The sequence below is a fragment of the Pleurodeles waltl genome, chromosome 1_2 (genome assembly GCF_031143425.1).
Source record: "Pleurodeles waltl isolate 20211129_DDA chromosome 1_2, aPleWal1.hap1.20221129, whole genome shotgun sequence".
NCBI lineage: Eukaryota > Metazoa > Chordata > Amphibia > Caudata > Salamandridae > Pleurodeles > Pleurodeles waltl.
The window spans coordinates 161,189,985-161,217,324 of record NC_090437.1 but is presented as its reverse complement, the minus strand read 5'-3'; the positions used below and the strand labels follow the sequence as shown (position 1 = coordinate 161,217,324).

General features: G+C 43.1%; 1 protein-coding gene across 4 annotated transcripts in view; it reads right to left on the bottom strand.

Annotated features, from left to right (window-relative positions):
• The window catches only part of SLC4A4 (solute carrier family 4 member 4), a 623,315-nt gene that overhangs the window by 12,042 nt on the left and 583,933 nt on the right, over positions 1 to 27,340 (bottom strand). For 2 of the 4 annotated variants that reach the window (XM_069236872.1, XM_069236873.1), the window contains exons 21-25: positions 16,860 to 16,928; positions 12,278 to 12,451; positions 11,872 to 12,033; positions 3,770 to 3,866; positions 521 to 597 (exon numbers count right to left, since the gene is read on the bottom strand). In XM_069236872.1, coding sequence (XP_069092973.1) covers positions 557 to 597; positions 3,770 to 3,866; positions 11,872 to 12,033; positions 12,278 to 12,451; positions 16,860 to 16,928 — 543 coding nt within the window. In that variant the 3' untranslated portion in view covers positions 521 to 556. The remainder of the gene's footprint in view (positions 1 to 520; positions 598 to 3,769; positions 3,867 to 11,871; positions 12,034 to 12,277; positions 12,452 to 16,859; positions 16,929 to 27,340) is intronic. The other 2 variants (XM_069236870.1, XM_069236871.1) reach the window with 1 other exon arrangement.

Sequence of the window (27,340 nt, the reverse complement as noted above, 5' to 3'; positions counted from 1 at the left end):
AATGGAAAATAAAACACTGAATTCGTGAAGAAATGTACTTAACAAATATTCATAAAGGACAAAAGAAACATGAGGTGCGTACTAGATGTGTCCATGGACAGCACAGGAGAATGTCAACCCCTGGTATATTTTTTTTAATTATTTTAAGGACCGTAGATCCCAACAGTTACTCTGAGGCACTGAAAGTGTGTGGGAATCTATTATTGTGCACAATATAAATGCCAGTGTGCATAATTACTAGCAATCAGAAAATTGGAGGGCTTACAAAAGAAAGTCTAAATCTTGTGTTGGTACACAAGCAAAAACTAGAATTGAAGTCTCTGAGAAAATATACTAAAGATAACACACCAAATGTTCGGACTGGCTACATCGAGCCTGCTACATTGCTAGAACAGGTGTAGTGAAGCCAGAAAATGCAGGAGGGGCCATGTTGGTGAGAGCTTGGCCATGTGCACCGTTTTAATCACTTCTGAGTCCTTTTCACATAGGGCTCTTCATTCTTGCTACACAGTGTCTTTACCTTGGCGCGTTGTATGACTGAAAGAAGGGAATTTTCTTAGCAAGACGTGTGTCGCTCAAGGAATGTCGGAGGATCTTCTGTAAAAATAAAATATAAACATACACGGTCAGTGTATCTAAGCATGTTAAACCTCCTGGAAAAGTGAAAACAGTGTTTAGCAATATCCTTTCCACGAATTACGTTCCTACCGCGTGTATTCTGTGTACGTCATCAGGTATTCTATAATCGTTGCTTGAACTGTCTGTGGTCTAATTCTGTGTTCCAGGGAAGCAAATTACCATCTAATTCTTGTATATTTAACACATTACGCCTATTTAAAGTAATGCAGTATTACAGCATGCCTGGAATGAGGTGATGGTCTCCACCAGCAGAGGTGCGGAGGTAACTTTTCTGTATTTAAATACTGAATCCCACTGATAAGTATAACTGATGCGACATATTCTCCATTAACATCATAAAATACTAAATGACCGGTAGTACTGCACACCCATAATTATCATATCAATGGCAGTGCCCTGGATTTAGCACCAAACTCTAAGTGAGTTCCTTAGTCTGAACTGTGCCCCTTATCATACAAGTGTAGCTGCATGGTATAAATAAATATACTGACAAGTCAAGGCGCTACATGGCACACCAGTGTGGGCACTATGATGTACTAATTAGACTTCAAGTTACTGAATCAAGAATTGGACCTTGTGTCTGTGACCAGGGGTACACCTTCAAAATATCTGGTCAAACGGGATTTTTTCTGTGTTTTTGAACATTTTGCTTTAATTTGATTGAAATTCAGATGAAATTCTGATTCTAAAAGAAAACAAAGTGCTAATTTCAAAATTCCCCAAACTAACCTTTGTTTACAGACAAGCGTGGTCAAATATAAGATCTGTCCTGCCCTGACATATGGCTCTTCAGGCTGATTCTTCCACTTCGTTTATGTTTTTGAAAGGTTATATGGTAAATATGATGTTGGAGCTTAGTCAGGCTGTATTTGTAAAAATGACGAAGAAGGATTTTATGCAATGTCATTTCATTCTCTTGCCATCCTGGCTACCTTACGATTTTTCTTTCAGTTGTGTAACCTTTCCCCCAAATCCCCATTGTCTTTTGTAAAAAATGCAGATGATTAATAAGCCTTGTATGGGAGTGTGTGTTAATGAATACATGCTTACCATGGTTGAAGAGACTAAAACTGTGGAAGTTGCTTGTGAATTCAAAACCCAAAACAAAATAAGGTCAAGATGTTGGGTGCTACAATAGATCAGTCCAGTTACTTGGATATTAATTACCCGTGTCGCAGGATCTCTACTTGGATATTAATTTCCCGTGACGCAGGATCTCTACTTGGATATTTATTACCTGTGTCGCAGGATCTCCTAATCTTTTTGCTTGAATATCCATATTGAATTTTGCCTGTGTGGGCCTCGTCAGTGACGTGCAGGTAGGACGGGGTACAGTGAGCATTGGGCCCATTTCTCGGCACTTTCTAGCACAGTAGGTGTGCCTAAAATGGGTTTTCTGCTTTCTGTGTCAATGGACTCAAGCTACACTACACTGATGAGGCTACAATAAGGCCAAACTGTACTGGAGTTGCGTTCCTGCATGGGCAGGACTGTGCCTCCCGGAGAAGAACATAGTCTAACTATCATATGTCTCTGAGCATAGTTGGCATAAAACGATTGACTGCAACGCAGCCTGAGCAATCACCAGTAGCTGAGATTAATTCAGGCATTCCATCTATTACTTTTTTGTTTTTCATTGCTTGTGTATGGGGGGGTGGTATGTGGTAATGTTTTCAGGATAAATGTGTGGTATTAGGTTAATGTGCCACTGTGAGGAAATAGCATAGAAAGGCATGTAAGATATTTGGTGTGGCTACAATTATAAAAATCCCCCTTGTGAAATGGGATGTCATGCTATGTTCCTGACAATCAGATGATGGTTTCCATTCACACTTCCCCTGTGAAAGGTGAGTGAGTGAGTGAAGGTTTTGGACAGGGCAAAATAAGCCTTCAGCAACAGTGCATTTCAATGCCATGACCACAGAGACCTTGTGATTATTATGTGGCCAGATCAGTTTAGGTGGGTCAGATAAAAGGTATTTTGCTTAAAGCACAAAAGTAGATAATGTTTGGAGGCAGCTTGCTACTTTATTGCAGTACATGTGAGGTAAAACTCAATCAGCAATTTTTGAGTGTTCTGACTATACATCAACTACTGTTTGATCAGGCTGCCATAGTTATGTTTTTTTGGTGATTGCCAGTACTTTGGGTAGATTTGTGGTAATATGGAGGACATTACTGCTTTAGTGATAACATTGTGGTAAAATGACTCGAATCATTTTGAACTCAAATGAAGTATATTCAGAGTGGGTAAGATTGTTAAGGGGGATAGGCCTCAATCAAGGGAAAGTGGAAGCAGTCATTGAGTTAGGGTGGAAATTAAAGTCATAAATAGAGTTGTCCTCTTTGTAGAAATCAATATTTCATTGAAACAACTGAAGGGCCGTAAGTAACATGCAAAATACAGAATTGTTCCTTAAGCCCTTAAATCAATAGATATTCAAACAACATTTCAAGTCGTAAGCTTTTTCTGTGGATTTTTGTTATTTTACAAATTCACATGCACATTTGCACTTTCCTGTGAAATCGCAAAACAGCAAAGCCGGGCGAGTAGTTCATGCAAAACAATCCCAGTTGCATCAACGACAGTTGCGGTATCACATTATCCACTTTACTCCACATACAGTTATAACTCCAAAAGCCAAAACAATCATGATGAAAATTAATGGAACCTATAACGGTCAATCAGTTAATGATGAAGGGTGATTTATCTGAACAAAGAATGATCGAGTAGTGAAGGTGGTGCACACTACATTTTAAATTCTGATTTGCCAACATTGTGGGATTGTGGGAAATTAAAACTGAGCACAGTGGTGGTGTGAGAAAGAGTTAATCAGTGGAAAAGATGGAAGAGGGAGAAGACATTTAGAGATAAAATACCTCAAAGCAACACCAAAAAGCAGGTGCTCCAGCCACGGGATAGATGCGCTTGGAGCATCTGAGGACAGTAAACATAGGACAAAGAGAGGGAAGTGGAAATGGGAGGGCATCTGCAGCATGAAAGATGGAATGACAGGCGACACTTTCAATGGTGATGAGAGGAACTTGTTGGGCTCCTTTGATTTTCTGATAAATTGCTGTCCTGGTAAGGCAGGTTCAAGCAGGCATGCAAGAGGTTAGTTCTACTCACTGTCGGTAGGTTTGCTATCAATTAGAAACGGTTCCTTTTCCATGTTGTCCATTGGAATTTTAATACTTGGGACTTTCTCTGTGTAAGGACAGTCGGACTGTGGAAAAAACGTGTAAAACGGCTTAGCATAGAAACATAGTTATTTCGGACTATAGGTTCTCCCACCATCCTCCTCTTCATCTTGCGTATTCTTTGAATCGTCTCTTATGTTTCATGCAGATGCGTCCTATCCTAACCGCTCACCCACCACCGTCTTCTTTGAAGCCCCTCACACAAACCTTACCTCGGCAGCTACTACAGCAAGGCACAGCGGTGAAGATGAAACCCCAGGACTGTGGTGAAGGACAGGGAGAACCACCACACACAAACCACCGCCCAACCCAACCCAAAAAGAAGAAGAATACATATGAATGCAGCATAGGATGGCATACTTCAAATACAGCATTTGGCTTTGGAGCGAAAGACATCTTATCATTTCAGCAAAGTTTATTGTTCTGAGCGTCAATAAGAACCTGTGAAGACTCCATTCATATTATTTGTTTTAATTTGATTACGGTTCAAAAGATGTGTGTTTTACAATGAGGGGCGGGGCTGCACATTTAGATATTCTGTAAGAAGCCAGAGGCCCTCTATACATTCTCACACTGCCTACAGGGGAGCAGGCCTGACTCAAAGGGCGATACCAGACCCTGTTATTATTCATATACTGATGATACAAATCTTAACTGCCCTAGCTGGGAAAAGGCAACATCTCCCACTAAGCTTGCTGCGACCTAGGACTAGAGTTTTGGTTGCCTTCTGCAGTCTCAGGCAGGGTGGGTTTGTGCCAAGTGACGAGGTTGGGAGAGTTGGGAGAGTCACAACTTTGCTAACGCTTTATGAACTTGCCACAGATCACAGCATGCAACGTTTAAAGAAAAAGAAAAGTGTATTTAGTGGCCCTTCGCTTAGCAGGAAACATGTTCTACTGCAGCAAACGGCTGCACAGAGCAGCGTGTGAACACCATTTAGGGCCAGCGCCCGACCCCTCCGCTAAGCCCTCACCCATGTCCAGAGGCCTATCCCGCAGACTGCTCTTTGCCTGCCAGCTCTAGCCCAAGATCTTTGCCACCTAATCTGGTACTTGCAGCTGCCTGCTTGCCGCCTTGCATGCTCCACACACTGCCTGCTCACTTCCCACCTCCACACCTCACACCAGTGAGTGGAGAGTTGCAACTGGAGGCCACACGGGGTTCTGTCTTTGGATGCTTTATACATAAAACAGCTAGGATATTTCACCCACTTTTACCAAACAGAAGGTCCCCAAATTTGCCCAAGTTCACAGGTGTAGAGCAAGAAGATACCAGCATTGTATATCTTCATTCCTGCATCCTGATTTCAGGATTCAGGTTCACTACACCAGTCCTAGGCTATCCACACATGCAAAAGAGGGGGCAAACCAGACAAGCATGGCATGGCGACCATCACCCCAATACAACAGCCCTCTGATCTAAAATGGGGCCATGAGGTGCATATGCCGCACTACATTTTTGGCACTTACATTGTGCTAGTGGATTTCAGACATTGCTATTGTTTCTGGAGACCAAAAAGGCCACAACAGTTCCCCGAATGCGGAAGGTGCTCCAGCACTTATTACGGATAGCACTCATGTTTCTTTGCAAGCATCAACTTTTCCCTCATCCTTCCAGTTGTTTGGCAAATTATGTTTTACATCGAGAGTAATATTAGAAGTGTGCAAAAGAAATGCAAGGACACAACTGTGAAATTATACTCTGGTCCTGTTATGACATCAGCGAGTACCCTGCGTTCTTCCAATGCATCAAACACCAACAAAGTAATCATCATCCATGTAACTGTTTGTTCCAATTCAGAGCGATGAGAAATGAAGCATCCACTTAGACCTTGGAACAGAATATTCCCATATCAAAAATGTGTGTGGCAACAGGAACTAATGTTAGCTAATTATGTAGTCTCTGTATTGTCCTAAGAAAGAAAATATTCAAATATGCTCCTTCTGATATATAGTTTCCTGCTGTTTAAACCTTCGAAGGAATGCATCAAATATACATGTGTGGTTGATTGAAATGTTGCAGCTGATCCACAAATAAGTAAATAAATACAAGTGTATTTAATTCTTGATTAGGTAACTGGATGGTTGAGAGCTCCATTGAAGACAATGGAGCAGCAGCCTATACAATGTGATACAAGCCTGCTGATCTCAACATTTTAATGTTCTAATCCACACCCTCTTCCTTACTCTTTCCCCAGCCTTTCCAAATATATGGCGAAAGGCAGAGTCTGGGATGCAGAGCACACCAGGACTTTCCCCATCCATCCTCCCGAATCTCACAGAATCATTTGAGCCTCTGAAGGAGTGAGGGGGACGCTGCTCAGCTCCTGGACCTCCCTGGGCTGGCTGAACGAGAAAAAACAGTTTAGCTCAATCATGGGAGAATTAGGGGCTGACTTCAGCCCCCTTTCACAGCTCTTGCTGTGAATGTTCAACAGCTATCAGCTAAGGCCTTTCGTGCACTGTTAGCCATAGAACATTCACAGCAAGAGCAGATAAAAAAGAGTTCGGAGCCCCAGGGGGATTTCAACTCCCTCTGTCTCTGAGAGGCCTTTGTTTTACTAATAAGAACATTCTGAGCTCACAGATTGACTGCTTAATAGCCATATAGCCCTCCGTAGATGGGCGATACCGGCCATTAAAGGCCCTCTCCCTAGTTAAAGAAGTTATGGGTTTGCCTACTGCTGCGGGCTACATTTTATAACAAATGTGCATTGAACCACTTCACCAATGAAGTGGCATATGCTTTGGCTATTGTTACCTTCTTTCATTAAAAAGTAACATCACAATTAATCCAGTGTGAGATATCTGATAGGATGTGCAGATGTTGAAAACTAAAAAAACTGGGAAATGCCATTCAAACAGAAGCAGAACTACAATCTTGCAGCCACCAAACGGCACACAAAGGACTTGTCCGTTCGAACCAACATACAAAAGGTCTGACATTGAGGAATTAAGGTTCCAGGTCTGGTATTCTAGTGGCTATAACATCACTTAAACTGCTTCCTGGTGAGTGCTGCTAGCACATCCTGCAGGGCTTTACATGAAGACTCCTTTACTTTAGTGCTTAGTTCCCACTCTTCAAAAACCATAACACATGAGGCATTCACCAAAATTTGACAGACATTGAGAAAGGGGACTACCCTTGCAAATCCGGGACGTTCGGCCACCCTAGATTCCTGACACCTGGGACCATTACATATCACAGTAGAACTTTGAGGAATTCCCAAACGAGCAAGGCATCAAACCACAACAACTGCCACAGTGGTTCATTTGTGAAAGAAAAGGTTCCGGTGTATGAAGCTCTGCTCAAAAGCCGGAGACCTGTGTAATCAAATGTTGGTGTGCCACATACCAAGGATGGCAGTCGTCAATCTACTACCAGACACTCCCTGCCCCTTTCTCTTGTTCTTGCAGGTCCCTGCTTTCTCCCTTCATGACAGTTTTGCTGTCTTTCTCTTCCTCCGTTTTCCGATCTGCATGTTTTACCTCTATTGCACTCAGACCCAACTGATGAGGACATATCAGTGCCAGTGCCCAAAACATAAGTGACGGTGCCCACCCACTGGCAACCACCAGCTCAAAATAAGCACTGAGCTGCCACTTTCTTCTTCAGACAAACACAACCAATACTTTTGAAGTTTAGAGAAAAAAATAACTAAAGACTGAGCCTTAGTGGTACTCGCTTCTTCTTTAGGTCATGGTAAATGTTTATGACTCATGATTAGGGCTAGGTATTTTTCCAATCAAATGAACTGCAAATCGGCTCAAAACTTTACACATATGCTATCATGCTTTTATGCGATCCTTTTTTTTAAATAATTTTGTATGCGCAAACTTGGCCCAGGGTCATTAAAGTGCTTTACATGAGCACATAACACACTGGGTGCAGAGAGCGTGATGAGAAGACGTCCTACAAGGCTCTGCATATTGCTCCAGCATAATAAAAAAAATAAGGAAAGTGATTAGGGGCCATATGTACGAACACTTTTTCCCATAGACACAGAATGGGTAAAAACCTTTGCTACATCTGACCCTAGGTTCTTTACACAGTCTGCTAGGAAAATAGTGGTGCATGCCCTTATTACACCAAGAATGGATTACTCCAACTCTCTTTAGGTCTTCTCTCTAATGTTATTTGAAAATTTGCACCTAGCTCAAAATGCACCAGCCATGCTGCTCCTTAATCTTCCTAAAACACTCTCCATTTCGTCCAAAATTGAGGGCCTTCATTGGTTACCAATATGTAAATGAATACAATTCAAAACGTTATCTTTTGTTCATAGTGCTTTTTGCAAATCTGGTCCAAACATCCTTGAAAACGTAATCGTCTCTTGCTCTTTCCCAAGAACTCTGAGATCTCCTAATCCTGGCTAGCTGTTTCTTCCTAAATATCATCTATGTCAGAGAAGGGGCTGCTATTTCGCATTCCTGGGAGCCAAACTGTGGATCCACGTGTTGCAGGAACTACAGAAGCTGGGAACTATCTCCAGCTGAGTTAGTTTCTTCAAAGACATAAAAACCCAGCTTTTCGCTGCTCCCTAAGCTGTAAGGCTTGGCTCGGTTGTAATTTATCTGGTATACACTCCTAGAAGCTCGTTCCGTGGGCAATAGTCCACTTTATGAATCTCCCTTACATTACATGACTTCACAAGGCTCCTTGACTTTCACAGTAAAGATGGATGAGTGGTCACGGCCTAGCTCAAAGGATGTGGTGTAAAATGTAGTCAATGTTCAGCAAAACACAATTATCATTTGAAAATAATATGTTAATTTCCCGCCAAAGTTCAATGTCTGAAAGTCTTGCAGTTAACTACGTTCCAGGGGCAAATTAAGATAGCACACAACCCCAATTTCAGCCTTTCCTGGAGGAGTTCAAGCCTCTTTCACAGAGAGTAATAAAAAAGCTATGACTTTCCAATGTTTCTCTATAATATGTATGAATGCTACACTGGTACCGCAGATCACCCACAAACAAATGACTATGCTTCACTTCAAACACATACAAACAACTAAAACTGGCCACAATTTGAATTACATCTGTGAAATTTGTAAGTTTCATCTTATGCAATTTTGTGCCTTTTTTGCATGCAGTAGACTGATTTGTCTTGCCCAGAGACATTTTCCGTCTTAACAGTCTCCTGTCAATATATTGTGTCTTCTTTAAAGCAAGGTTTTCTCCTGTGGTAAAATTTCACACAGGATACCAGTAAAACATATTTTACGCAGTGCAGGAAATTTTCACAAAATTATGCATAAGAAATACCTTATTTCGTACACCTGTGTACTGAAGAAATAGTGGCATTCTTTGGGAAGTAGGCATGTTCTTTCTCTCCTATGTATTCCTTCTCAAATTGGTAAACGTTAAGCCACCTAAAGGAAATGTCATCTAATTTACAAACAAATTCTGTCCCTCCTCTACAATTTCCCAGTTTGCTGACTCACTGGTGGTGCACATTTCTCAGTCTGAGACCCACTGACTCCTCACCTGTGCCTGAAAGCTTTTGTTTTCTGGAATTTCTGGTGTGAGAAAACTAGAAAACAGCAGTGTTGCTGTGTTTGCAGTCAGTGATTAGTTTGTACCAGAGGTTCCAGCTGGCGGGCACTCCCTGTGTGCTGATTTGGACTTAACTCTCATCGTCAGACTTTGACCCAGAGCTAGACAACCAAGGAAAAGGGAAAAAGGACGAGGAAAAAAGACAGGAAAAGTGCTACAAAGGGGAAAGCAGGATGAAAAAATCCAGCAAAGGTGAAATAAAGAGACATAAAGTGTAGTGGGGGGGAAGAGACATGAGGTGGAACTGAGACACGTCAGCCAGGGTATTGGGGAACCCTGGAGGCACTGTGCAGCGCCGGCGGTGGGCTCTTTCGAAATGCTTTGGAACTTCACACGTATATATTATTATTACTACAAATTAAGCACTGATTGCAATACACTAGCCCCCACTCAGTGATCTCCAAGACACTGAATCCATATTATGTAGAGTGTAGCGTGTAATATGATCACTAGCTGCATAAATGTCAGATATAATTCTCAGCATGACTAAAGGCCACCAACATCAAACACATCTAGCTCCTCTGCCGGCTCAAATGTTAAACCAGGATTAAGAATAAAACTCTGAAATGCCATTTACCGCGTGACTGAGCTCGACACTTCCGCACACGAGGAAAGATGAAAACCTTCAGGTGTGCTCACGTCTGTCGCTGATTGTGTAAATGAGGACTTAGTTAAGAAGTTAAGAATGATTAGCAATCACCATTTGCGTGCACGCGCTGGGAGAATACTGCCTTGGCCCGGCATTATTGTCATGTTCACACAGCCTACAAACTGTAACCTTTTTATACTTAAGCACACCGTGAGATTACACAGAATTATTTTAGTGAGGCTGTGCAGTGTCATATCTACAAAACGTGCTGCGCTAGTGTAATGTTCGCCTGATTTAAGTGTTGTACCAATGCACACGGGTCCTGATAAAGTACTATTTTGCATTTGAGAGCTATCGTCACTTATGTGACCCCCCCCCCCCCCCCACACACACACACACACACACACAAAAAGGTGGTTTGGGTGATTTCTGTAACTTCTACAAAGGTAAAACCTATTTCACAGGGAAAAAAAATGACAAACGGCCCCCACCCCTAGCCATGGTCAGTGTTTGGACCTGTTATCGTCTGTTGCTAGGATTCCACGCAGAGCCAGGACACGCTACATAGCATGACTTTAGTTAATGTGGCATAGGTGGGTTCTTAGGTGTGTTTCTGCTGTTTCTAGGCCTGGGGTGTGTGTTGTTCGCTAGGAAGCAACTGGGGGCTTATCGGTCAATGATCTGGTGGTTTACAAAAAGAGCTCTGAGGATCCATCTCCTTCGCGTAAGTTATCAAGGATCTGGTTTTACCCGGTGCAATGATGTTTTCTTGCAGACCTTTGCTGCCATGAGCATGTCAATAACCATGTTGAAAGTTTGCACTTAAAAAGCGAGCAGCTTTCTTTTGACATCCCACTTAATTGTGAAACTAGAGCCACAAATTAACAAGCATTTGCAATGCAATGGGTCTCACGTTTACTCGAGTTAATGCTATTAGCGTTGTAAACTCCTAACCAGACTTTTCTTGCCACATAAACTGAAAAGTAAAACAGTTTCACTTAAGCGAGGCGATGTCCGCTATGAGCACAAAGCAAACACGCAAAATGAAACAGACGTTTGCTCACAGTGAAATGTATTGGCAAAAGTGCAATTATCCATGTAACCCACAAAAGGGCAAATATCCATGTAATCAGCAAAAGTGCAAATATCCATGTAACAAAGTAGTCTAGCAACCATGCTGAAAACAAGGAGCCTCGCAAGTTTTCAGTAGTTGGCCCGTGCGCTTGAGGTCGGCTAAACACCGGAAAAGGCATGATGTAGGCATTCCTTCCACTAATTAAATGAATTGTAAAAGGCAAGCCCACGAACCAACCAAAGTGATGGGCCTGACATGGGTGTGGTTACAAGCCCGTAGAGAGATAACAAAAGGTACAGAATACTTTGCGCTCAACCCTAAAAATGGTGGTCCACTAGTCTAAAACAGCACTGAAGCAACGGTGCAACTAGTCTGCACCTGCAAAACGCAGCCCTGTGAAGTGCTTTCTGTTGTCGGCAGCATTTAAAAAACACTTGCGCGTGTGGAGCAAGCAGAATGCATTTTCTATGAAAATTTAAGCTGGTCTGCACGTGGCTAACCGTTGTGCCGTAGGCTGTAGTAGAATGTTTTTGCTAAAGAATCATAAACCTCCTATCCATGGGACGTTGCAGCAGCCATGTTAGAAATAGCTTAAATGTTGCAAAATTGCTGACGATGTTGAAGTAAAGTGGTCTGTTTAGCTCTGGCTGAGCACCCTCTGCTGTTCTTGTCTGCACACCCTTGCAACCACACCCGCTACCTTCTTGGCTTCAAGGCTGGGCTGCGCCCTGCGATTTCAAGCAATTCAGAAACACATTTTAAAAGGCTATTGCTGTACTAAAGCGTTGCTGAAAACAAAGGGTTTTCTTACATCTTCAATGTCGCTGTCTACGCTCCCCTTCTTCTTCTTCTTTTTCTTCTCGTCCTCCTTTTTCTTCTTATCTTTTTCAGGGATGACATCATCTAGGAAGCTGAGATCATGCTGGGAGAAGAAGTAGTCCATTGCCTTTCTGACAGCCACAAGTGCCAGGATCTGCAGTGAAAAAGATAGTAGCCAGGGACAACACTCAAAATGTGCACACATGTATGGCATTCGGCCTCTTGCCCATGTCTTTAAACTACAGATTGAAATAAAAGGGTTTGCTATAATTGTATTAGGTGATCCACTGGAATGTGGGGGATGAGCTAGGGGAAATTGGCCTTTGCTCAAATAATTGTAATATTCTCTTTAGTGATTCAATGAAAAAGAATATGTTATGAAAATTATTCTCACATACCATCACTGGGAATATTATAGCAGCCACCGTTGACTTGAGGATCCAGAGCATGGCCAGACACACCACCTGGAGGAATGTGAAGAGGTGCACTCGACGTAGTGGAACGTGACGCAGGTAGATGAAATCCGGCTGGTGCTTGGGAGGCATCAAGAGAAGCTTCAGACGATCCATAAACTTGGAGTGGGGAGAAAAAGAAAAGTTAATGTCATCCGCTTGAGCTGAGGCAACAAGACAACCAACACATGTCGTCACATACCTGGTAAGTAGTATATATCTGAAAAAGCCATAACACCAAAAACATCGGCCACTGGACATTTAATTTCATTCTTTGGAAAGCAGTAGTCAGACTTTCAAGGCTGGACTAAGTACCATGCCTTTTTGGGCACTGATAAACCAAGGTGTCTCGTGTTGCAAATGGAGACGTGCAGCTTGATAGATCACCCAAGCATGCCTTAGAGAGAAATTCAAAGGAGTCTGTGTGAGACTAAAGTGTCATACATTGAGGAAAGGAAGTTAACTGGAAAAAACACTCAAATTAATTTCTGATAAACTATGAGCTCAGAAAAGAGCTGGATGACCGAAGTAATAATCTCTCCTGGGGGCTCATCAAGGGGGAATGACAGCTCAGTTTCATGCCATGAAAAGCTGCAGTGTAGTGTAGGCCTTCAGAGAAGATCAATACACATTTGGAATTGTTGCTGTGAAACTGAGGGAATGCATTGAAAGGGAACTACCTCAAAACTTCAATAGAGTGAGTGAGGCTAAAGAGCTGAAATTAATCCAAAGGGTAAATGTGGACGGGCTGGAATCAGGAGTGTGAAGTTACAACAGCAATAATCTCAGTAAACATCCAGGAGACACTTCCAGGCCATGGAAAAAGTCAGAATCCACCCTATTTACGACTGGGCAGTTGTCACTTTATTTCCTTCTAGTGACGGTGAGCCCACGCATGCAGTTCCAGGAAAGGAAATCAATTAATGACCCTCAGGGGCAGGGAAAAAAACATTTGCTGATCAAGGTCATTTTTTGTTTTCAAAGAAAAAAAAAACACTTAATAAACATAGAGCTTATCCGACCAAGGGCAGGAAATGCACTCCTTACCACCCATCAGAAAAATGCGGGCTCATAGCTAGTGCCAGCACTATCCTTATACGTTTTTTTAGGTCAATTAGAAGTGAAGAGAACTGTTTGTCTCAGAAAGTCTGAAATCGATAATCAATACCCTGGCCAATTCAGGGTTTCATTTGGAGCGTCCTTCCATCCCAAGTACTTGTGAAAGAAACATGCCACCACGTTATACAGAAAGAGCCTACTCTTCTGTAGTAGGCTTCAAGGCTTAACTGAGATGGGTGAGCGGCCACAGAATTTGAGAAAGGTCATTTATTTGTAACTCTTCTCTTTCCAGATACTAGTTCTCGGATTAGAGGGTGCAGGGTGAGGCACACTCGTTTGCCTTCATGAGTAGACTTGCACACCAGGGAGAGCCTTGGCACTGAGCCAGATGTACTGGGTAGTTAATCAGGTACTAACAGGCGTATTTGCACATAAGTAGGGACATGCTAGGAGGGGACAAAGCGGAGTCATCTTTGGAGGTCTATGGCTCACATAACCCGTGGATCTCCTGTGGCTTCTCTAGGGCATGGTTTGGTCTCCTTTAATGTGAATGATCAATTAATAGTCCTTGCCAAAGGGCATGATCCAAAGACTATTTTCAGTGGTACAGGCTGTTGGTGTGTCACAAGTGCACTGGTGGCAGCCTTGTATGAAAACTTTAGACATAGCCACATATTTCAAAAGGATTATAAAAGAAAGGGTTTCTCCACAAGGAAACCGTTTTATAAATTGTTACAAAAAGAAAGAAATATGTGCTTACATGAATTCCTCAGTGCACAAACCACTGGACTGACTCCCATGTAGACAACCTTCTGGACTAAGTATAGTGAATGAAGTGTGTGTCTGGGATGCTAAGATTCACTTACATTTCCAGGCACAGTTACAGGATTGTACACATTCTCAAAACTAGGTTTGGGAGAAATTTTAATTACGTCAGCGTAATCGGAGTAATTTCAGTAATTACGGATTACCCTCTGATGCAAAATTACCAAAATTACATGATTTCACCAGTTTGAGTTATTAAGAGTAATCTGTGGAAAAAAATCGTACCGCAGGAGCACAGGCACAACAAACTAAGACAGAGTGAGAGGCTGCTGGCGACTGCTGTTGATGTCCTATAGAATTTACTGCTATTTTCTTAGCCCATTTTGGTTGCAAGAGTGCATTTTGCTTTAAGAAAATAGCGCTAAATGTTAGATTATGATTTTCACACAATTATACATAATGACAAGTAATTCTGTAGTGATTGCGGCTATTTACGCTAGAGAGAATTACACCAGTTATGCTCACCCCTACTCAAAACTTAAAGTTCTGTATATGTTTTTCGAAGTTGGGACTTATCATCAAACTGTACAAGAGCAAATTAGCCTGGCAATAGCAATTAAAGTCACACATCAGTCAGCTGCAGGTCTCATGAGGAACTCTACCTGTTATTTCCATCTGAATCTGACAGCTCACAGTTCACTCCATGTTTGACAACATCATTGAAAGCTGGATCGTTGTCGAATTTTCATGATATCAGTGAGGCACATTTACAATCTATGGGCCCACATTTCAAAACTATTTAAGCGTGAAAGTGCACCTTACACATTCATTTGCTTTGATTTGCGACAGAAAGCAATTCACGAATGATGAACTCGCACTTGTAAATTTATCTAATCAGGTGCAGTATTATAAGTGCATTTACTCAGGCACATTATTGTCTGACGATGGTGTAATACTGTATGAGCAGATTACACTACAGAGGTGGTGAATGAGCATTCCAAGGTGGGAATGCTGGGGAAATTTTGGTAACTGGTAAACAAAAAACCTGAGTGTTTGTGGTTTTGACCAATGCCAGCCTGGAAATAATTGGAGATTTAATCTTATCAAGGGCAGAAGTAAATCACATTTCAGCGTGGGATTGGCAACAGAATTCCCTTAAAATGTGTGTGTTTCTCCGGAAAAGATTTCACCCCAGGGAAAAATAAAGTGCTACTGCATAAATGTATTGCAGTTACACCAAGTACAATTATGCATGCAGAAATGCCTCTGCATGGTCATAAGTCAGATTTCACAAACCTTTATTAGGAGCACCTGTGAAACTGCAGGTTCTCAAGCATGCTCTTGGAAACCTTTGTAAATTCTCTTCATTTATGAAACCGCATCTAAGCCAGGGTGAAGGCCTGCTAGTGGAGATTTACAAATGTCTTCTGAAAATCAAGGTACTGAATCTTTTTGGGAATTATTTACAGAAAAAGGGGTTGCTTTAGCGTTGTGGCAGAGTTCTGACCCTCATGGGTCAATGTTGCGCACATTTGCTTTCAGTTATTTGCAAAAAACGCAGACATTTGCAGGGAGAGTAAAGGGGTGATTTTAAGAGCTGCTTTTTTGAGAGTGGAAATTCCACATCCTATTGAACCTGATATCGGGGCATGTGCGTTTTACCTTGTGCTGTATTACTGAATCATTCTGAGTTTTGAGTTTTGAGCACAGATTTTCACGTGCTTTGTGTTTTTCCCAAACTATTTTCTTTCTTTGCAATTCACTAGGATTTTTCCTGATAAAATACAAAAGTGGGATATTATCTGAGCTGTGTCTCTTCCTGCATAATTTGTAATGGTGTTTTGAATCAAGATTACAACTGGACTCAGGGGCGGAGGCCCACCCCGCCCACCCCTTTCTCCGAACTCATACCGGGCGTTTCAAGCCAGAGTACTGTACTGAGAGGGCCTCCTGGAGCTCGCCCCCAACCCCGCACCGCAGGGGCTGCGGGGCGCTTTGTTACGCAACTGACTCAGAATAATAACCACTGGTGAACAAGAGGTTTCCTGGCTTCTCTATGTGCAATTGAAATGGGACTTGTCTATCTTTGACCTCCTGTCTCAACACCCAAGGGTACGTTTGTCCCCGATAAAGGAAAGTGACAGGAATAAACCATTCACCTTTATGCCAGTTACATTCATTCACATTCACATAGCCCTCAGTGACGTCGGGGCATCGAATTCCAGAAAAGGGGACCATGTGCGGCATAGGTCATTGTATGTTGTTTTCATAACCAGCAACGTCACCAAGTGATTGCAAACGGGAGAGTCCAGTACTTTCACAATGAGCAGTCAGCGCGTGATTTGGATGAGAGAGTCCAACTTCCAAGAACATACTTGAGCCATTTGCAGTGTTTGCTTCCACTGCTGCTTCAAAGACTACTAGCTGCCTGCTTTCGTGTCGAATGACTTCTACCCCCAAGTGAGAACGTAGGTGTGCTACTGTTTGTAAACACCTGCTAACCTTGCCAGCAATCCATGATATGGAAATCAGGTGTGTGGGGCCACAGAAAGGTATCTGTGGGGGAGGGGCGGCAGGCACGTGAAAGGATGTGAACAAGGAAGGGAAAAAGAGAAATGGTTAATGATTATGCTGGTTCACCCTGAGGACACACGTGAGAACTTGAATGGTGGAAACAAGGAGCTGTGTTGCCATGGGAACTCACCTGGACTCCATTCAGAGAAGCGACACCCATGTACAGGAAGACCCCGTAGAGCACCGGCATTGGAATAAACTGAAATGGGGAACAGAACGAAGAGACTTCATTATTCGTCGCACAAAGTACCATATACCCACAGTGGCAAAACAAACCTTAAGCCCCCCCCCCCCCCACAAAGTACCTGAAGGGGGCACACATCCCCCTTGACCGAGCCAGGGACCTGAACATTCCCAACAGACATGTGTACCTGAAACCTATTCAATGTATTTGTTATTTTACTAAGTGCCGCGTGGAGTGTAGCATTTCATGTAATGCTCTTTTTTTGTATAGCATGGTCCAAGTACGAGGGGAGCTGTGTCAGACGAGAGTAAGGTGAGGCGCCTCTCCAATCTTTTACTATCTCAGTCCCTGTCTTGCTTGGTGATCAGTTGGAATCTCGTCTGAATAGTTTGATCTCAAAGCGCACTGGAGCTCTTCTAGAGCACAGTAAAGTTTGGATTTTATTTTTTAGGTAAAATGTAGAGAGCAAAAGCACCTCATTCGCTTGTGTTCCCATGCAGATGGATGCAGTCAATCAGGGGCCAAGGCTTATTGACATATTATTGGTCACTGTCTGTAAAGGCAAAAACAAGCTAAAAGAAGCTTAAATTGACTTGATATTCTGGTTACTTTCTTCTTTTCACTTTTCCTTCTTTCTTTTCTCCTTCTAGCTTTCTTCCTCCTTTTCTACTATAGTATTACTCCGTATGTTGCCTTTTTGGTGAGTTATTCAGTTTAATCTTATTTCTTTTATTTATATAGTTCACATCCTACTACATTGTTGAGTATATGACATACTGGCTTATGTTACGATTTATTGGTTTTATTCCTCAATAAAAAAAAATAAAAAAAATAAGATGAAAGTGATAGAATAGAAAGCTGCCAATAGTTATCACCGGTGGATTAGGTTGATTGGACAGAATACTGGTTCCAAAATATCATGTGGACAAAGTATTGTGTTAAGAATATCGAGTTCAAAAATACTGTGAAAGTATGTTTCTATGGGTAAGCTAAGTTTTACTATACTTAAAACCTATTTGCACTTACATTCTTGATGTTTTGGTCCTCAATATTTTTGACACAATATTTTGTCCACGTTTAATTTTTAGCATTGATATTTTATCAGACAGCTGCAGGGAAATGGGTTCTGGTTGCAGTACCTCTCTCCCACACACACACTTTTTGCCTGTCTTGTGATGCAACTCTGACGGAAGTGCACTGGGTTCTTCCTACCCAGGTCCCCAGTGCCAATGTTCCTTTCCCAAAACAAGACACCTGTCACTTGAGCCCCAAGTGACCAGGCCCTGTAGCACCTTTTGGTATGTGTCTAGTAAGTGGTACCTGTAGTACCTAGGGCCTAGGTGCTGCAGAGGGTCACTAAGAGCCGCAGCACAACTTGTGCCACTCTGAGGGACCCAGCACCAAACTCATGCCAACTGCTATTGCAGGCGGCGTGACAAGGTGCTCCCTAAAAGTGAAAACACAACATGGCATGCAGCCTGTGTGACATGTCCCCTAAACATTGCACGTACTATTTGCAAGTCACCCCTACAGCAGCCCTTACAGCCATAAGGCAGGGTGCATTATATTACATGTGTGGGCATATCTGCACAACCAAAATGCCCTACTACATCTTTGTCGATTCTCAGACATAGTAAGTGAATAGGGAAGCCATTCTAAGTACATGTGCTTGACACTGGTCAATACGAGTTCCCCAGCTAAATGATGGCTTCACTGAAAATAGGGATGTTTGGTGTCAAACATCTTGTTTTAACAAATCCTCACTGATTCCATAATGGATTTTTTAATACATGCACCCAAAGGGCAACTTAGAGGTACCAGCTGAACACCTACCAACTGCTGGTGGGCTAACTGACTAGTTCTAATCAGTTTGTCACCAACAGACAAGAATCTGACCCCCAAGGGATGAGAGCCTTTGCCCTCTTGAAATTAAAAACAAAGCTTGCTTGGGAAGGGGTGTTACATACCCTTCCCCACAGGATGACCTGCATTCCAAGGCAGGAGGCTTCAAAGAAACCCACCCTCTTCGTTATGCAGAGCTGGCTCTCTTCATGGGAGGATGCCAACCCTCCATCCCAGGGCTCATCTGGCACTTGGGCAGGCAGGCAAATTAGCTATGCAGGAATTGTGCTGCACGTCCAGGCTGGACACACCCCTAGGGTGACCAGCCTGAAGTGGACACAGCCTAGGAAATTTTGCCATCTTGTGTGTGGTGAATTTAGGAACTTTGGACAGGGTGATGACCATTCCCCCACAGAAAGTGGTTATATACGGGGTGTAATGATCCGAAGGGTAAGAAGTCCAATGGCTACTTCCCTTTACTCACCTTAAACGGATCTTTGCTGGACACAAATGAAGGACTGGACAAGAAGCCTGCTGAACCCAAGAATCGCAGAGCAAGATGCTCTTGGCCCAAACCCTGCTAACCTGTCTGCTGCACCCGACCGTCCAGGAGCAACTGACCTGTCCTGCAGCCTCCAAGAAATCGGGAAGAACAGCCAGTGCTTTGCAAATCACCAAGAAAAACTCCCTTGGAGTAAAGGAGCTGCTCCCCTGCCTTCTGCACCCAAGAAAAAACTGTGAGGACCGATACTGCCAAAAACCCAACACCGGCCATCCCCACTGCACCTGAGCCGCCTAGCTGTAGCTGAAGTGGGCCAACGGTGTCAGCCTGGTCCACAGGCCCTTCAGATACGAAGCCCACCCTGAGCTTGCCCTCTGTGGTCTTCCCGATAGTGTCTGCACCCTGATTCTATAGACCCCCCCTTCACATTGACCACCTCTGGTGACGGAGAGCCAACGGTCACTGCACCTCTGTGCCCGAATGCCCCGGACCGAGGAGAAGAGGAGGTGTCCCTACATCCCCCAGGCTCGTGAGACCCGAGCCCACCTGTTGGTTCCGCCAGACTGATCCCCCAGTCCATGCCTGCAGCATGTTTCTGGGGGTCCACTGCACCATAACTGCCTTCGGTGATAGTAAACCTGACGGTCCAAACCACCTCTGCACCCAGATGCCCCAGACTGAGGAGAGCAGGACCACTGGTGCCACTACATCCTTAAGCATCGCAAGAACTGAACCCCATCAGTGGTTCACCCGTACTGGGCTCTCAGTCCAACCCTGCAGCACCGGACCGATCCCCATAGACTTACATAGAGTACCCGACGATGAACTACACCGCTGCACCTGGCCGTCCCTGTGCTGCCCAAAGTGACCTGTTGGTGTGGCTCTGGACTTACCCCAAGTCCAGGAGATTGGTCCTGTAAGTTGCTGTACTATACCTGTATGCAGTGCTTGTTCTTCCTCCAGAGCATAACAATACTGCATCTTATATACCTGAAAAGTGTCTACTTTTGCAAAGTCTAAACATTCCTAACTCAAAAAGTACTCACCTGATTCTGGTGATCTTGGTATCAACATTTATATAAAAGTATGTGTTATTTTTATAAATTGATGTTGGATTTCTTTATTGAGTGTGTATCTCAAATACTGTATGAGTGTGTGCCCTACCTGCTTAGCACTACCCTCTGATATGCCTAATTGCTCGACCACACTACCCAAAAAGAGAGCATTTGGGTTGCCATTTGTGCCTCTGGAGATTGCATGGACTCTTCGCACAGTGTACCTCACTTTGGTCCGCTATACAGAGAGCAAGCTTCCTACAACAACCGGTTGATTGAAGCTTTTCCATCCATCACTTTTAAGTTTTCAAATTGGGTGCCCTAAGTAGAAACAGCATGCCACGACGTGGGCCCCAAACTTGCTGTACAATAAAGGTTCCAGCAGCAACTCACCAATGAGGTCCAGTGAGCCTGAAACATACCTGGGCCTGCTTGCAGGGTCAGATTTGCCATGTATCTCACTGGGTTTCTCCTCAAGCTGAAAGGGGTGGGGGACTAGAGTCACTGGAGGCTAGTTTTTGAAGGTCCACATTTTCTGCTGGGGCTGGTGTGAAAGTTTTGCCAGGGCTGCTTTTGCTTCCTAGTCTACCCCTGAAAGCTTGATCTACCACTCAAAGGAGGAGTAGACACTCACTTGGAGCTTGTCTGTTCCTTCTGGTGCACCCCCATACCTGATCTGTGTTTGGTTTCATCCTGTGCACAAAATAACCAGGCAATGGGATGCTACCTGAGTAACTGCCTGTGGTTAAGACTGAATAAAGCATTTTTACAAACCAACATTTTGCGCCCAGACGATAAAACTGATTGTTTTTCAAATCCTTTTATTGATGATTTTGAGGTGAAAAAAATAGAGCATGAAGAAAAACTATCACACCACATTTTTGCATAGTAGCAGTTTTTCAAACCAATAAATATATGCTGTCTGGCAGGTTTTTCATCTGCCCCTCTACTTTTCCAATTTACTCTTTCCCACCTTCCCTTGCTTCACTTCTTACAGCTAGGCAAGGGATTTTCACTTGAGACAGTATATGCTCACCAATGATTTGCATGTTGAATGCATTGGAGTTTGAAAACAATAATCTTTTGCCCTATACCAAGCCCTAAAAAAAACTTAAAGATTGATATTTTCGTTTGTATAACTTGAACATCAGGTTGAGTCACTACTAAATAGAGATCTGTTCTAACTTTAAGAGCGTTTCAGTAATCTTAGTGCCTCAAGCTTTCAATAATAGTTTAATGTGACTTCAACAAGTCAAAAAGAGGAAGCAGTGGTGCTGCACAGTATGTACACATTTATTTTTCAAGCCACTTCAGAACATTTATGTTAAGTTGCCTGCTGGAGAAGTGAGGTAAGATGCTTTCTTTTTGGACAAAATAATTTCATGAATCATAAATCTGTATGATCCTTTCATCCTCTTTTACCCATGGAAAGATTCGGGACCCTGCACCTAGTTACATGGGTCCCATTATGAGATTAGGTACTGCCACCTTACCAGAGTCACTGGCACCACCCACACTGTGGGACAAAATTAACATGGATTTTTATCCTGTGTATACCCCTAAGAAGCAAGGAAATACAAGGGAATCGGTAATTCTGAGTTTGATTCAGCTGGTAATTACTCATTTTTTTCCAGAGACTGATAAACAATAGGTAGTCTTTACAGGACTGGTAACTATAGCAGCTTTAGCTCTCGGCAGCAGAGCATAAGGTTGACTCTTTATGGGGCCACTGTTCCAAGAGTCACTAGCCATCCTCGATCCCAGTGGGGGCTACTGTTTCTTTATGGCCCAGTGGGAGTAATGCAATTCTGTATGCCCTATTCACAGTATATCTACTGCGGGAATGATTGTGAATCAGGCAGAGAGCAATTACCTCATGGAGTTCATCTTCACCTCATTCCTAGTGGGTTAGATTTCCCATACCAGGTTCTATTGGATGTAGGAGAACTATAACCGATATTTTTGGCCTGTAATTCTGGATGGGAACATTGCATGATGCTTTGGCTAAAGAAGTAGCTGAGTCTCATTTTGTGTTTTTGCATATGGACCACTGCTAGAAAAAAGTTCTGCTTCCCTTCCTTGCGCACCCACTATCATCACCCTTCTCCCCACAGGCCGCACATACATTTATCACCTGCTCGGGCAGTTGGTACATGTAAGTAGTAAAACCCCTTTGAATGGTGCATCCTATGCAGTTAAAATCCTGGAAAAATTGTTTCTATGCTGTAGTTCTAGTACCTGGAAAAATTGGTACCTGGAAAAATTGGTTCTACGCTGTAGTTCTAGTAATTGCACAATACGGGCGCAAAATTATCCTACAGTAATGACTACTCTAGTATGACGCAACTTGGAAAATCTGCTGCTGAAAGGCACGAAAAAGCCAGTTTTGTTAACTAGGAATTGGCCCCACGCGGTAGTTCCCATTTTATTAGGGTCTTCCTTGTAATTGAACTGTATTGGTGTGAAAATTATGTTACAGCCGTTGTACTCATAGTACGGCCCGTGGGCCACCAGCGGCCCAGCAGACCTTCCGTGGCGGCCCACGGACCTTTTTTCCTAAGAGTCTACGACTACTTCCCGTTGGTAAACACAAAAGAGGACGGCTGGAGCATGCACGATAGCAGCGTTGGAGTGCATGTCTCCCATTCCAGAGGCCCTCTTCTGACTTTCCTGCCCTGCGGCCGGAGCCAGGGTGACGTCACACGCTTGCGGTAGCGGGACACAAAGACCCTATAAAAGTCAGGTGACTTCGAAACTGTCTTTTGGAAGCTTCCCACTACCTTTGTCACCTGCATCAATATCTCTTCACTCTCCCTGATTTGAAGGTAAGCCCCACAATCTGCTCCCCTATGGGTGGTTGGAGTTTTGGGGGGTTGTCTAGGGTTCGGGGGTTCAAGGGGCGGGTCACGAGGGGTGTGTGTTTCGTAATCAGTGCTTAATTTGTAAATTAAAACGTGCCAGTGCCCAGATCCCTCCTCCTAAACACGCTGCTGCTGCAATTAAATGTGCAAACACGGAATACTGAGGCAGCGTAATCCTGAAGCTATCTTGGGCATCTTAAATCCATATAAAGCCACTCCCTGCCCCCTTCAGCTCACTCTTGCAGCTTTCTGCTTTCTCCCTTTGTGACACTTTTTCATTTTTCTCTTCTCCCGTCTTTCCCATATGTGTCTTTTGCTCGCAATAAATGCTTGAGGCAGAAAAATAAGTGCCAGCCCTAAAAAATAAGTGCTGGTGCTCCGCACCGAAACAACAAGCACAAACTAAGCACTGATTGTAATTCTAGTCTGCCCAATTTTTATTTATTTGCATTCTTAGAAACTGAAGCCTAATGGTAGTAATGGTGGTTGAAGTGCACAGCAACTGCCTGGGTTCTAATGGATGAAGCTGCCAGTTTCATGCATCAGGCTCCGCAGCAATAAGCGTGACTTCTGTTTGTGTAATTATGTTTGAGTGTGCGTGCCCCTGATGTGCTTATATGTGTGCCTTCGTGTATGTGGAGTGGGAAGAGGTATGCATACCTGTGCATCTGTTTCTGTGGGATTCTCGAGCACTGCATCTTTCCTATGATATTTATGTACCATACTTTCCACCTGATGTCCCATGAAAGCGGTAGCTTTCGAAGCATCTTTTTTGGGGCAGGCACCAGAAGAATTCAGGAACATTGTCCCTTCTGACAAATTTCCCCTTCTTTTTATAGAGGCCCAGAAAGTAATCGGGTCAACATATGTTTGTGAAAGTTTGTTTTCCACAATGGGACTGTTGAAGAGTAAACTCAGAAATAAGCTAATAGACTTATATCTGGATCAACTCTTAAGGCTTGTCGTTTCAGATACAGTACCAGATTACAGGACACTAACAAGAGACATAAAGTGTAAAATAAGTTCTTAGTATATCTTTCTTTGACTTACATATTTTTCGGTCTCAGTTAAACCTGTGCTGAATATCCGCTTAGCGAGGATTACCATGCAATGCTTCTTAAGAATGCTATTGTACAATACAAATGTATTGTCAAAATATCTAGCTTTCTACTTACATCTGCCTTCGAAATACAGCATTGTCTAGTAATGTTTTTTTACCCGAGTAGGACTGCCCCTTGGCCCCGCCCTTTCGCCCTGCCCCTTCACCCCACCCACCCCCCACAGGCCCATCGGTGTGACCCTCAGCCACAAACTAGACTGTAATTTTGGCCCCCGGAAAAAAGTTTGTGAGTACCCATGTGCTACAGTAACAGCTACCCCAGTGCCATGCAAGTCGGAATCCGGGCCTGTAACACGTGAAAAAGCCACAAGAAATGAATATGAAAACACGTGTCCAATTAGCTGGAGAGAACAAAATTACCCTGCATGTGACCTTGAAACAGGGCCTTCACCTTCCTCTGCCTTTGGTTTAATCAACTGTGAAGGCGGAATGCACGGACACGACCCTGCTGGTGAAATGATTATGCAAGCAACGTGTGCACTTGACAAAGCAAAGCTTGGCAGCCATTCACCACTTCACTGGTTTTAATGAGTGACGGGTGAGCCTTGTATTTTAATCATGGACACTATGTTAGTAAAATATACACATGGAAATTGTACAGAAGGTGAGTTGTAATTTAATTTTGTGGGTACTGGTCTGTGCTTTTATTGTATGTTTTTTATGTAATATAATTTGTTGATTGGTCCTTGTTTACTTAAGTGTTTGACTAGAGGTCTCCTGGGTCTTGCAGTAGTACAATGCAATCATCGTTAGATGCAGTGAAAGCAAGTCAACACAAGGTGGCAACCAAATACTGCTCCTTAACTGTATGTATCAATACATCTTTTTATGGTGTGGAGTCCCATTAAAGAGGCCCAGGGCTCCACCTACATGCGGGAGTCCGAAGTACATGTATTGATTGTGTAGAAGTTGTGTGCTTCCACAAAAAAAGTGCTTGCCATCCACCAGCTGTGATTACTTTGCTGCGTTAGCTTGAACTTTCAGGGGTACACATATGACACTGTAATGGTGTCATACATAACTAGATAATTTATGGTGTTTACCTTCCTCTGGTAGTTGACAGATGGGAAGATGTCAGTCATCAACCTACATGGATATTTAGGTTTGGTTTGACAGTGCAACTGTTAGCTGATCTTTTAACCTACACCAATATTATTCTGTAGTTCTTTGCTTCCTCACAGATACATATCCTCTTTACTCGTGTACTATACATATCCATATACATATACATATACATAATGCTTCACATTACCATACAACACTCATTTAAAGCCAGGTCTACTGCATTGCCAATGCTTGTTTATGGTCTGCTTTGACAGTGCAGTGATCAACAGACAATTAGGTGAACATCACTAGAGAGAGGCTTTGGCTCCACCCACACGTTGGGAGCCAGGGGCACCTGTTTTGATGGGGCAGAAGTTGTGTGATTCCACCAAAAATGTGCTTGCACTCCACGCAGCTGTGATCAATTTATTTATCTATCTGCCTAAGCTTGAACTTTCATGGTTGCACACATGGCACTGGAATGCTATTAAAGTGTTTTTCTTCAGCAGCAGCATAGATGGGAGGCGGGCAGTCATTAACCTATATGAATTTTTAGGTCTGGTTTGACAGTGCAACTATCACCTGCCTTTTGCTGGACTTTATATTTCTGCTGGCTTTGGAGCTCTGAACACTTCACACCTGCTAACCAGTAGTAATTTGCCTGTGCTTCCCTAGAAACATGGTTGGATTGTCATCCTCTCAACTGGTTTCTTTAACTTGCTTATACGTCACTAGTATATGGTACAAAATGTACCAAGGCCTGGAAGTTACATGCCGCTGGTGGACTGCAGCCCCTATTGGGCCATCCACTATAGCAGCAGTGCATGCATGGCTTCAGGCCTACCATTGGAGCTTGTCTGTAACAGTGCACAAATATACAGTGACCTGTCAAAATAAACCCTTCAAACAGGTAGAAGCTTCATTTTAAATAGTAACAAGTTATGAACATCTTGTGCCCAATAAGACAGAGTGCATGGCGTTTACAAGTAGGACATGTGGAAATTTAAAGTTAACATGTCCTTACAGTGACTAGCACCCAAAAGCTACTTTCACTGTAGGAAGGCTTGCTGACCTCAAGATAAACAATGGGAAGCAATATTAAGTACTACTACTGTAATGGGACCAGTCAGGAAAATAATTAAACCACTATTTTTAATAGTTATTAAAATCAAATACAATAGTGAAGCTGTCTATTTAATAAAAATTAAGGAAAAGTAACACATGAAAAGTTACCCTTTGTTTATCTGAACTGCCAAAAGGTCATTTAGCATAAGTCTCTGCCAGGTCTCAGACTGTGCTCAAACAGTTAACAAGATATGAAAAAATTAGGAAATGCTTCCCTGTAGCAAACAAACGGCTGCCTTCAAGGTCAGTTTTAGCACTGGAGGCGCCATGTGAGACAGTCTTTTTTGGCGCCCATGAAAACCTACTCTGATTCACTCACTATAACCCGGCGAAAGCCACCCCTCATCTCTCCATAGCCCCCCATCACATACATTTATTTGTTTCAAAGAGCTTGTAAAGGGTGGCTTCACTAATCCACTCAGCTATCCACATAAAATATAGTTTATGGTCTTTGCAGCAGGCATATTAACCCTCTACACTACTTTATGGTGAGTCAAAGCTGCCGCTAGACAAAATGCAGATATTTCGCTCTAGCAAGAACATTAATCACAAGAGGTATCCTGACATTTTAATTGTTTCCTGAAGGCTAGACGCACAAGGAACTTTTCAGAAGGCGCTTTTAAATTGCAAGTTTCGTAAGTTTCTGCTAAACACAGCGCCCCCCTGAGGTCAGCGCCCCCCATCCAGGTCATCGCCCGGTGCGACCGCACCACTCGCACTGCCCTAATGCCAGCCGTAGCTGCCTTGAATGGGAAGAGATGACTCATATGAACTCCACAGAATATCCAGGGTGGAGAGTGTGGGTATCCTTTTTGGCACTACAATGTGACATCCTGCTCGTCAAGACTGTTGAGCCACGTATAACACCTGAGACACAC